General features: G+C 45.4%; 1 protein-coding gene across 3 annotated transcripts in view; it reads left to right on the top strand.

Moving 5' to 3' along the window:
* The window catches only part of TAOK1 (TAO kinase 1), a 54,091-nt gene that overhangs the window by 14,236 nt on the left and 26,962 nt on the right, over positions 1–12,893 (top strand). The window contains exons 1-3 of one of the 3 annotated variants that reach the window (XM_085522128.1): positions 3,109–3,129; positions 8,122–8,348; positions 11,590–11,661. In XM_085522128.1, coding sequence (XP_085378254.1) covers positions 8,217–8,348; positions 11,590–11,661 — 204 coding nt within the window. In that variant the 5' untranslated portion in view covers positions 3,109–3,129; positions 8,122–8,216. Of the gene's footprint in view, positions 1–3,108; positions 3,130–6,694; positions 7,035–8,121; positions 8,349–11,589; positions 11,662–12,893 lie in introns of those variants that run through there. The other 2 variants (XM_032448422.2, XM_015880561.3) reach the window with 2 other exon arrangements.

The raw sequence follows: 12,893 nt of genomic DNA, 5'->3' as shown, positions 1-12,893 counted from the left end.
CCTGGATTCTATCATATACTATCATATAGCTGCTTAAAGCAGTGGGTGCAGGACTTAGCAGGACCTTCAGTGCTGTGAGCTTAACTGTCCAATGGAGACATATCCTGCTCCTGAACCACTGAACACCCTGAGCTGTTGTGTGGATTAGTTGAAATAAGCCCACTCAAAATTAAGAGTGTGCTTGTTATCTTAACACACACTGAAAACCTCTTCTTGTTGTAAGTAGAAGGCATGGAGGGAAGCAGTGTAGGCCTTGCAGAACTCACAGGAGCAGCATTTCCTCAGCTAGGTAAAATAACCAGAAAGACGTTCTTTGCTGTTGTTTTATTTTGGGTTTTTTTTGTGTGTGTGCTTGGACTAATCCTCTTGCTGTGTGCTATTTAAAAAGTTTTTCAGCTCAGTCATGTGAGGACAGGAAGAATAAATACTTCAGCTTGAGCTGGAGTAAAACAGAACCAATCGGCATCCCTATGGGGAATTCCAGCAGGAAAGGGGGTGCTCGTGGGGTGAAATCATGGCTCAGTGAAGGTCTCTGCTTAGGGGAGAACCCAGCAGAAATAAGAGTGCTGCAGCAGGAGGCTTCAGATGGTTCTGGTGCTGAGACATGCTCTGCTTTTTTGGACCTGCTTTGAGTTACAAACTGAAATAAGAAGCTTACATACGTGTATGTATATCCCTTATACACGTGTCCTGTGTATATGAACCTTCTCTTAACAAGATGTGCTTAGTTGAACTGATGCTTGGTTGGCCCTGGAAAGACAGCACTATGGATGTGCTGCGTTGTGCATGGTCCTGGCCATGGGTCACCTCTCTATCAAAGGTAGCAGGGAGTTCCCAAAGCATCACCTGGCCCTGCTGGGGATGTTCTTCCTCCTGGAAACACGCAGTCTAACAGCAGTGTTGGTGCCTCTTGGATGCGGCGTCTCTGAAGTCATTTCTGCAGGTTAGTTTTTGTTCTTTATAGCTTAGGTGGTTCATCCCTTCCCTCTGTTTATATATATTTGGCTCTTACATTTTATGGGCTGCTCCCTTGTTCTTGAAGTCTGAGCACTTCCCGTGGCTTGCTTATGTATTGTTTTCAACTCTTGCACCTTTTCTCTTGCAGTTTAGTTTGTCTTCTCAGACATTTATGACTTGGTACTTCTAAGCCTTGTACCATGCTTTTGTTTTGCTGCTGGTGGATGAGAGTGGAGAACAATAGCCAGGAGCAGAGCGACAGGGATGTCCTTAATGGATGTCCTTAATGCTTCTTGAGAAATTCCGTGTTATTTTTCCAATGGATTCTCTGCTTTTGTTTTTAATTTGACTTCATCTTCATGTAGCTGTGCACTCCTTTCCATTGAGCTGACTGCCCAAGGCTCATCTCAATTAAGGAATAGGGGTGGGGTTGACTGCTCATTAATTTTTGAGCTTTCATCTCCTGTTTTGGTTGTTTTGGTTTTCATTCACATTCCCTTTTTCAGGATCCTGAGCCATTTTTGGGTACTGCCAACCCAATGCATGCACCCTGTAAGTGTTTTTGTTTTACTGTTGGTCTGAAGACCTTCATTCTGCTTCCTTTCAGGCCTGCTTTCTGAAATGGTGCAATACTGCTACTTGTAATTACTTCCTTTCTCAAGGGTAATTACCTATATGGTGGGCTTTAGTAGCACCTTTCTGAGTCCTGGGTCGTTTATGCTGAGCCCAAAGCAGCTCATTTGCTTCCATTTGCTGTTTCTCATTCCAATGCAGAACTGGTTAGCAGTCAAGAAACGTTTTTTTTTCCATTCTGGACCCATTGGGACATCTGTGCCGTTACGGACAGCTGGAGTTTCCCAAGATTTGGCCCCTGGACTCAGTGGGCTCCCATCAGCTGCCTTTCTGTGCATGCCCTGCTCTGGGACTGCAGGCACTGCAGCATCAGATGAGAAGCTGTCAGCAGCGTTAGGGCTGCGATGCTCCATGGAGTGCAGGGAAATAGTTGGCAGCCACTCTGAACCTAATGAATCGCTAAAGAAGGCGGGCAGAAGATTTCATTTTTTCCAGTTGTCTTCCTCATAGCTTTGCTAGCCTAAGGAACTACTAAATTTAGAGCTGACCTTCATAATAAATATACCAGAACTATCACAAGCAAAGTGATTCGGAGGTGGTTGCGCAGGGGATGTCGGTATGGTTGGCGCTTCCTGAACATTCATGAGAGATGAACACGGGCTGCTCTGCAGGTTCAACTTTAGATCCAATGGGATGTTTTGTTTTAATAAAGAGGAAAAAAAGCCAACAGGTTGTTTTTTGGCATCGGCATCTCTTTGAGTTGCATCAGTCGTGGGTTATTTATGTAGTAAGATCTGTGGTGGGTTTGGTGTTTCTCAGGTGAGTGATGCTGCAGAATTTACCAGTTAACAAAAGAAATGTTTTTGGGTTATTGGATGTATTAGGTGTAGTCATGCTTGTTTGTAACTGGTGCATGCAACTGTTGTGAACATAGGTATAGTTTCTACTGAGTATCTGTCTTTAGCACAGGAACAGGCTTACCTGGATGGTTATCTTCACTTAGAAACAGTCAGAAATACAGAGCACAAAACACAATGGAAAGCAGAGGATAACCGGTGCTTCCATGACCACTGTAAGCTTTACTCTTGGTTCAGATCATCCCAATAAACACTCACACCCAACGTGGATCCTGAGCTATGGGGAACTTGGCAGCCTGAGCCTCTCGCTGGTGACGTTCCTGGAAAGTAAACACGCAGGCAGCACAGCTCAGTGAGTGCGTTGGGTGATTCAGGGAGCTGCTGATGGACATTTTAGTGTCAGAATCTGGAGAGGAAATCAAAGTAAGCCGCACAGTGTACAAGAGCACGGATAAGAGAAATGCAAGCCGTATTCGAAGATAAAAGTGCCTTCCTGAGGCTATTCAGTGAGGAAGTGTAACACGAGGAGGAAACTCCAGGTGGTGAAGCAGAGAAGGAAAGAACCAAATCTACAAAGAAGTTTCTCCAGGAGAGAACCATTCCTCAAAGATCTTTATTCAGGTCAAGAAAGGAATCTTGCTGGAATGCCAGGGTTGTTTTGTTGGAGGAAGAAACGTTTATCACGTTCGGGAAGAAAAGCCTGTTTGAACAAAAGGCCATCAGAGCTCGATACAATATCCAGGTACAAACTCTTCTCATCCCTGCAAGGGGAAGCTCTGCTGCTTCTCTGTCTGCAATGCTTTTGCTGCATAGGTGCACATGGGGCTTCACAAAGTGCTCGGTACTGTTGTATTGCAAATGATGGAAGTGTCAGTATATGGGACCAATCCTGCCTCAGCCTTTGGTAGCAGGAGGGGTTTGTAGCACAGAGGCTGAGGTTCTCATCCTTCCCTTTCCCCCTTCCCCTTTTTTCAGCATATTTAATGTTTTCCTAACAGTCTTTGGAAGAACGCCATTCATCCGCACCTCCATTTTCCTTAATGACACATAGTGTGTTGAGCAGGTGTACCAAAAAGAGCAATTTTAAGCTGATGAGGGGAAAGGCAAGTTTTTGCTTTAGTCAGCATGGTGTGTCTGGGCTAAAGGAGCAGAATGGGGCACTGAGGAAGATGCTCTCAGTGCCTCTTGCCCCTCTTACAGGGCACAGGAGGAGCAAAATGCAACTTACTGCATCTCCAAGTTGTTCTTGTTTCATTTTTGGGATGTTTTTTCTTTCCCCCTCTAATTACTGCTCTAGGAAGATCTCCAGATTGCAGAGCTAGAAGCATGTAGTTAGCTTGGTGGGAGAGGCTTACCCAAATGCGCAAGCAGCCTGCTGTGTGTGGTTTCACATGGATCCAGTGACCAAAATCACAGCCCGTTCTGTGGGCTGGGAGATGCGATGGGCTTCCCATTGCGAGAGTCACCAGGAATGTGATGCTTTTGATACCAGGTGGACCAGAGCCTGTGTTGAGAGTTGTTTTAAGGCATGTCCACAGCAACGTGCAGGGTAACTATGTTCTTGCAGACACTGCACATGCCATTCATCACATTGCTTTTTTTAATCTTATAGGTTGCTATTCTGCATCTACTAAAAGAGAAAGAGGTTAAAACGATGCAAAGCACTGGGCTTGTATGTCAAGCCTTCACCGCTACACTGAAAATGAACAGCGATCTTTAAGGCAGTATTAGGCAGCCTTCCCATCCAGCTCTTGCTTTGGGTATAACTGTAAGCAGGAGACAAAACCTTTCAGCCAGTTCTCTCAGTAGTTGTGGTTCACCTTATTCCTGATGGTGGTGGGAATTTTTGGTGTCAGCTGGGAGCCGTGCAGGAGAATTTCAATGGTGTGTTGAGAGGCTGAGTTAACCTGAGCCTCATTCACTCCCTGAGCCTGTGTTTGTCTGTGTTGGATATTCACTGTGTTGTCTCCACTGTTAGAGGACACAGCCCTGAAGGTAAAAGGACCGTGGGCTCATAGACCTGAAGTGTGATATACATTTTAGCAGGGAGAAACGTGTGCTGTACCTACATCTGATACTGAAGGTAGATTTTCCCCCCCCCAAGTTTTTATTGCATTAAGCGTATCATTTGGCAGACAACTACAATGCAAAGCAAGATTTGCATTTCAAACGGCAAATAATAGTTTGTTTACAATTCTGTAATGGAGGGCAACATTCCTGTTGGCCTTGTGAGCCATTATATGAGTCCTTGTGGCTTGCTGCCTTGTACCTTGTGAAATACAGGGTGGTGGGCAGCTTCGTGGTGCATACATCAGTGCGAGGCTTCCATTTTGTGCTCCCGAGATGGATATTTAGCTGTGCTGTAATATCCCCGCTTCCAGAAGCTGAGGGATGTTGAATATATTGACTCTCTGAGACTTCATTTGTATGGACAGCACGTGCTGCTTTTTAATGCTAATAATCTACGAGCCTCTGTGCTAATTGTCACGTGTTGGTTCCTACAAACTTCTGAACCAAGGCACTACAAAGGCTTTGGTGCGCTCGTGCTTCGCATGGTACGATGGGCTCTGCCTGTCGTGGCTCTGCTTGTCGTCATTCTCAATGCTTGGATTTGGCTGTGAGGCTGAGAAGGAACACGGCAGATGAGTGGAGGGCTCAGTGAGTATCTTGCAGGGCAATCCAAGTGCATTCTCTTCTCTACACCATGGGGAAAGAAGTCTCCAAAGCATAAGGCTCACATACAGACCAAGCTGTGGCACCTGGCTGCGCTTGTGCTCCTCTGTGGGATCCTGGGGCATCTTAGTCACAGGGCTGGGCATGGGGTGACACGGGCAGGGAGCTCTGAGAGAACAGGTCCTACCCCTTCCTCACCTCCCAGCTTCCCCTGGCGGTGGTTTGAGGTGTGCCCGTGCACATTGAATGCTGCCATAATGACAGGGAACTTTGCTATTCATAGAGCTCAGTGGCTGCGTGCACGCAGTTTCTGCTAATTGACACTTGTTTGGATGAAAGTAATTTGATAAAAACATCTTGGCCTGTCATCAGTGCTGTTTACAGTCACTCAGTACATTAGTTTTGCAAGGGTTGAGTTGGTCTGGCCTTGTGCTTTGGTCATTCCTTGGTTTATTTTGAGTCTTTTTCAGCTCCTAAAGCAACTTATTGGATTGTAGACTCGATCTAAGCACCAATCATTGTGTTGTATGCATTTCAGTGTTTTTGTGGAGTGTAATGGTAACAGGGAAAAGCAGTGGAATCTCTTTGAGCAGAGCTGAGCAGCTGATAAGTGCGATGGCCTCATCATAGGGCAGTGCACCATCGTGTCCCCATCCATGGCCCCATGAAGTCACCCAGTGGGAGATATTTGGTCCCATTGTGCTTAACAGGATCCAAAACCTGTAGCAGAGAGACTGCCTGGCTGGAAGAATGTAAAACATGTCATTGCAGCTTAGCTGTAATTTAGAAAACCAGCTGCTTGCTGCTCTGTCATTGGATTTTTGGTGCACTTTGGTTGCGGGTTTTGTTTATTTTTTCCTTGAGACTCATCTGTATTGCCAGAACCTTTAGAACAACGTGTTAATCACAGCGCACACCGCTTCCAGTTCCGCTTCCCATAACATCCCAGTGCCATTGCAGCGGGTGGGCACAGCCCCTGCTATCCCGCTGAAGCTTTTAATACGTGCTCTCCATGCAGGCCATGAGGAGCACAGCAGTGGGGCAGCAGCAGTCCCAGCTGTGCTATGTGTCCCCTGCCCACATCCCTGCACGCGCTGCTGCGGGGCCATGTGACTCGGGGCCATATTAGCAGGTTTATCCAAGCCTAGCCCCTCCGACTAACAGATGTAGGCAAAAGGGCATGCCGGGATTGCAGCAGTTGCTTTTGAACAACAATGTCCTTTTTGTGAGAATCTGATGCTTCTTAAAAGATGGAACATGACATCATTACCGTTGGTCCAAGAAGCATTCCTTCAATAATACTGAGTGTGCTCTGGTTATCAGCTCCCTTCCCCCCGCTCCATTCTCTCCCTTTTCTGACTGATGCTTTTTGTCTATTGTTTCTTTTGGGGCTGTAAATGTGAAACAGTTGTCTTTCAGTGTTGTGTGCTTGTTAGAGCTGGAATCAAGTGGAATATTGTTGGCTTATTTGAAAGAAAGAAAGAAAAATAATGAAAGAAAACTTTTCATCCAGTCTTCATCAATGTAACAGGCTTCAGGTAGGAGCTCACTGGGAGCTGATGGTTTCCCTTCCCATGCCGTGTTCATTACTGTGTGATGTAAGGAAGGTGTGGGCAGTGCAGCCCCAGTGCTGTGCCCCAGCCCCTCTCTGCTGGCACTCAGATGTGCTCTGTGTGCTGCTGGGGTGACTCTGCATTGATACACAGTGTGTGTGTGTGCTGCGCTCTGCCAGGGCTGTGTGCTCCATGCTTGGATCTTGTGCTTGGTTCACCTCTGGGATTTCACACTGGTTTTTCCTTAGCCCCCGGGGCTGGGCTGTCATGCTTTGGGTTACACTAGAAATCTTGCATTGTGACTGCTTGAATGAAAGCTAGAGAAATGCTGGATGTCAGCTCTCTGCTCTGCCTTCTCTCTCCCATGTATGTCTTCAGCAGGAAAACAGGGGAATCTTGCAGGCTTCACCACCATATCAAGGTATGTCTCTGTCTCTCATGCTCTCCTTGCAGCAGTGCAGGCAGTCACTGCAGCTAGCAAGGAGCAGGCAGGCTGCTGCAGGTCCATGTGCTGCAGCTGCCTGGGGAGGAGTGGTGCATGGAGCACCAGCATCAGGAGCATGGCTGTGTTCATCCCTGTTGGAACTGCTACATGCAATGATTGGTTGGTGGGCTTGGAGAAAGGTGGGGTTTGTAATGCTCAGAAAAGGAGGAAAAACAGATGGGGATGGTTACAGACCTTCTGATGGACTGGTGAAATCAGATTTATTGTGTGTTGTTTGTTTGTTTTAATTTCCCTGCTTAAAAGACATTAAAACCTAAAAGATAAACTTGAGATATAAAATGGCAATCGAAAAAGTGCAAGTCTTGACCAGGTGAGGGATTTATGAAGGCACTGAGCAGCACGGTGAGCTGTTTGCTGGTGACAGAGAACTGTTTTAGTTGGACACAGTTTGTTGGGAGCTAAGAGGACATCCCAATAGTCGTGCTCTTCCCATAGGACAAACCCCAATGTGTTCTGCTTGTGTTGTCTGCGTGGCTTCACCTGGTGTTAAGAAATAGGAGGGTTTTGACACAACCTGAAAGTACACTTGTGTTATGGATAGACTCCAAGGCACATCTTCAGTAAATGAAAGCAAACACACAGTGTAAACAGAAAGGGTTCCGTGCATCCCTAATGGTGTGTGAGCGTGTGGCTCTGTGCTCCACTTTGGAAAGTCCAGCTGATGGTTGGAGATATGGCGTGTGTTCATGGAGAGGCACTGGGAGTAGTGGGGCTCACTGGTGACAAGCTGGTGTCACACTGCTGACCTCTCTGCAGGTGATGGAGCAGATGCTGGGGGAAGGAATGCGTCTCATTCTGTGCTTTGGTTTGGAATTGTGTTCTGTTGAAATGCTCCACTGCCATCTCAGTGGGACTTTGCCATCCCAGCAAATGGATGGGTTGCACTGCTTCATGTAATGGGGCTGCGTGCTTGGGAAGAAGTGGAAGCTGCTCTTCTGCTGGTTTCTTCGTGGGTCTTTGAGCAGAGGATAATCAGTGAAGGACTGCAATCTTTCTCTTGCAGTAATCCATGCTGAAGAGGCTCCATTCATACAGATGAACCAAGGGTTGAGGCAGCACTTTATACCCAGATAGTCGGTCGGCTCACTGCCCAGCAGGATGCCATCAACCAGCAGAGCGGGCAGCCTGAAGGACCCCGAAATCGCAGAGCTCTTCTTCAAAGAAGATCCAGAAAAGCTCTTCACAGATCTCCGAGAGATTGGCCATGGAAGCTTTGGAGCAGTTTATTTTGTAAGTAGCCTCGTGCCTTATGGATTTTAGTTGTGATTACTGTGAATGTTGGTGTGATGTTTGGAGCAGAGGCATTTTCCTGTATGTCTGTGCAGTTTCAGCTTGTTTGCAGGCTGACGGTGTGTGTAAGGTGTTTGCATACAGGCTGAAAGGAAGAGCTGGAGATGTGGCCCTTGCCCAGTGCTTCCAGGTGCACTGTTACATTGCAAGTAGGGATTTTTCTGCACATTAAAACATGTATTTCGGCTCCATCAATTCTGATTGACAACGCAGTTCTGTCGGTCTGATAGTCTCCTTATCATCTCTTCTCCCTTCCTGTGTACCCCACAGGCTGCCTTACAGCCATTCTTTGTGTTTGGCACCTGGATGTTGGGGCTTTTGTTATCATTTGGCCTGACACGTCCTTCCCTACTGCAGGCAAGAATCCCATTCTTCAGCTGTATTAAACTTATTGACAGGTGTGTGTGGACAGCAGCTTCTCCCAGGCTGTTTGTATAGCTCAGGTACTGCAGGGCAGCTTTGTCTGCTCTGTGTTAACCAAAGTGTGTACTATGAGACCTTCATTAAAAAACCATTTTCCTCAAAAAAAAAAACCAAACCCTTTTCACATTTATAATTATAGGAGGTGTGGCCAAACCTGCCAATTTTCCTTCAGAAAGCCATTTGTGTCAGGATTTTATGAGATGCCTATTCATTGTTAATAATTGCAGCAGACCATGTTGGGAACCTTCCAGCTCAAATTTAATGCAGCACAGATGAACTAATTAGGAAAAGCTTCTTAATTTTGTTCCCTGCTTAAAACTATGAGCTGCCGCTGTCTGGGAGCAGATCTGGAGGAGGAAGTGCTTTCTGATATAGCAGCATTCACCTGTGACTGTACTTCCAACCCTTGCTCACATGGCTTGAAGCGTGGACAGAAGAGGAGAGAACAGAAAATCTGTCTTCCTGTTAGTGGAAGTATTGGTGAAGTTTGTTGGGAACTCATTATAAAGGAACGTGTGAGCCACACGAATGTGTACAACCAGCATCAGCTGGAGATAACCTGCAAACTAATGGCATTCCCAAACAGCAGCAGCGTGCTGCCATCGTGGCATCTGCAGCACTCTGTGGCAGTGGTTGGGCTGGGTGTGCTTGCCCATTACTGCAGGGAGGTAGGAAGGAAGAGGTCATTAACATATAGATCCATCTTTTTCTTTTTAACCACCATTTTAGGCTAACAGTTGGTTATGGCACAAAGTAAAGCTTTGGCCTGTGGTGTTTTTGTATTGTATATATATACATCTTTTTACATGTAGTAGATCTAAGACCTTTCTAAGATATTGAATCTAAAGCCGTTTCATGTTCTGACATTTAGTGTCTCAAGCAGAAACCCAAAGTATGATGCTGATGGTTGGACAAGATGACTTAGTGGGCAGCAGGAGGGGAGAAATTAAGGCAAAATAGGTATCGGAACTGATGTAGAAAAGTGTATGTTTTGGGTCCTTTGTTCTTCTGTAAAGCTAGAGAGAAAATAAAACCAGATTTCTTCAGCAAGATTTTGGTCCTGCTAATGTGCAATATTAAACGTTCTCCGATCAATGTGATATTGGATTATAGTTAATAACAGCTTAAAAGCATCTGACCAAAGGCGCTGACAGACTTCCACCTTTCCTTGCTGGTGCTTTGCTCGTGTCACTGCTGCAGTTACCCAAGGCATCCAATCCACTCTTCTTTCTTCTTGGTTTCTGTCCAGTAGTGGCCAAAAAGTTTCTCATCCCTTGTTATAATTGAAATGAATGTTGCTGGTTTACCTTACGGTTTAGTTTCCTAGAAACTGCAAGTCTGGCACCTCTGAATCATTTTGTATTATCCTTACCCTACTCCATGTTCTGCAATGTAATAATAGCTTTCCTTTGACACAGGAAACCTACTGCACTGGAATGCTGCAGATGGAGCTGAAGAATAACCCACTCCCTTTTGTTAGCGCTGCTCCTTCTGCTCCGCTGTAGTATTTTGCTCCTTGCTTTATTGCAGCTCCTCACTGACTTGCATGTTCCAGAGATTGCTTCTTATTAGAGGCAAAGATCTAGGATATATATGTACATATATACATGTATATGTCACCAAATAGAACCCAACCAGACCCCCGCTAAGAAAAACCCCAGCGAAGCCAACAAAAATGAACACTTATAGGTATTGTAATATCAGCGAGACAGCAGGGAGTGTCCTCTTAAACAGAAGGGAAAGTAGAGAGAGTGATGGTTCCAGCTTACATCTGGTTGAAAGAAGGGCTGGCAGGGAACTCTGGGAATCTTTTTAATGAATGACAGAAATAAAACAGGGCTAAAAACCACTTTTGTAAAAGGCAGAGTGCCGACATTTCATTAATCTGTGCTCTGATAGGCTCTGATAGCACAGATACATTAAAAAATCAGCTTTTCCATCAGTCTTCAGTATCTGCAGGCATGTGTGTTATTTTGATTTGTATCATTTGGCTTCATATCCCAATGAGCTGTGCTGCTCTGAGAGACCCCCCCCCCACCTCTGTGCTAGTGGTGTCCTTAGCAAAGGCAGGTGGGGCCTTGTTTGGCCCTCATCCCTGCTGGTTGCAGGCTCACTGTAAGGTGCACAGGCCACTGCTGTGTGCCAATTTAAACAACACTTGTCTTATCTTGAAATGGGACTGTCTGAAATCAGGACATCTGCCTTTGAAGTGTGAAAACCACTCAGGCTTATTTTGCAATGTAAACAACAACGTTATTGGGCTGAGCAAATGAAAGTCTGTGCTAACACCTGGGGATGGATGTCCGTGTGCTGCCTGCCATCTCTATATGATCTTTCTTCCTTTAAGATGATAGCTGATTTGGGGGAGCAGTGTCCTGTGACAGCTGTGCTTGCATTTGGGATGGAGTAGGGGGCCTGGGCCTTGCTTCTGTTTTGTCTGGAGCGTAGCAAGGATAGGAGGGATGTTGATTTAGAGAAAATCCATTCTGCTTGAATCAGAGCTGCTGTTATAAGCTGTGATTCGTAGTTTAGGGATGATCATACCCAGCCCCTGGGATGCTGAGCACAGAGACCTGTTGCACCTTATCTCAGAGCAATCACACCCCTTGGAAGATGCTTCAGTTTTCACTTTCTGCAGCACCTAACTGATGGAGAATGGTTTCTCAGTGCTTCTTCCTGGGTTCAGCCCTTATGTGTGTATGTGCTTATGGGAAGTGGTGACTTGAATGAACTGATGCATCCCGTTTTCACATTGCAGGCACGTGATGTGCGCACCAACGAAGTGGTGGCCATCAAGAAGATGTCGTACAGCGGGAAGCAGTCCAATGAGGTATGGAGAATATCTTGTGCATGGAGTCTTGACCACTGCAAATGTTTGTTCTGTGGGATGGCTGTAATTATCCTGGGCTGTGGTGAGAGAGATCTCTCCTGTACCTGAAGGTGAAGGAGGGTACAGTGTAAACAGCATTGTTTATTGTTCTCAGTGTTTATCTGTCTTGTCTTCACCTGGAAAAGATCAGCAGGATTCTTCAGGTGTGAAGTGCAATTTATGGGGTCACATAAATGTGTAGAAATAATAATAAAAAAGACCCAAAATAGATGGAAAAAGAGAAAATAGCATGTATGTATTCAAACTTTTTTTTCACCCTTAAACATTCAATTCTAAAGGATCCATTTTGCTTATTGGACCAAGGCTTACTAGGAATAGTAGCAGTGGGCTGCAGTAGTGAAAGATTCAGAGCGAATCTTGCCTTACACAAGTAATGTGACTGAGTGCATCCTGCCCTGAAAGGAGGAGCTAAAACAAAAGCGGTGAATGAACAGCAGCACGGTTGGGGAAAGCTGTCAGGGCTGGGGATTAAAGTCATCTTTGAGGAGTGATCTGGAAAAATAGGCCTCTGAGGTTTCAATGTGCAGCATTTTCTTGGCCACCCCAGATGAGTGTTTCTTCCTAAGATGCTTAGCAGAGATAATTGATTTTATACTTGAAACGTTTAAGTGCCAGTGCAGATTCTTGAAAAGCTCAAAGGGACGTGAACAGCTGATTTGGTATTATTGCTGGTAATGACATCTATCAAATCATGGCACGATTTTTTCAGCAGATGTATTTATTGTAAACACATCGTTTGAGGCATCGGTGGTTTCCTCCCTCCATTCTCTACATCCCAGGCTTAGAGGCAGCCTCACTCTGATGAGTTTCACTCATAACAGAAACTGCCTTTTGTGTATTGATCATCTGCACTGCCAGGCACTGAAGCATCGCTTCCTTTCTGTTTCTGTGTGTGTGTAGGAGGTAAAGGTGGCAATGTCTCTCCAGCAATTCTAACTTCATAGTTAAATCTGCTGTGCATGCTTCTATTTTGTCACTGCAGTGACTTGTTTAACTGTGTACTGATGAAAGAATAATTTGTACTTACTACTTGTCCTGCTGTTTTAATTACTGTGAGCTATAAATACTCCGTTCACATGAATGAAACAAACTGTGCATGCTTCAGAAATAACTTCTGTTTGTCTCCAGTGCATATGTTTCTTTATTTTGAAGAAAGTAACAAGACAAGGATT

The sequence above is a fragment of the Coturnix japonica genome, chromosome 22 (genome assembly GCF_054131305.1).
Source record: "Coturnix japonica strain WE chromosome 22, WE-NBRP24, whole genome shotgun sequence".
NCBI lineage: Eukaryota > Metazoa > Chordata > Aves > Galliformes > Phasianidae > Coturnix > Coturnix japonica.
Note: the sequence above shows the minus strand (reverse complement) of the source record. Positions and strands in the feature narration are given on the sequence as shown.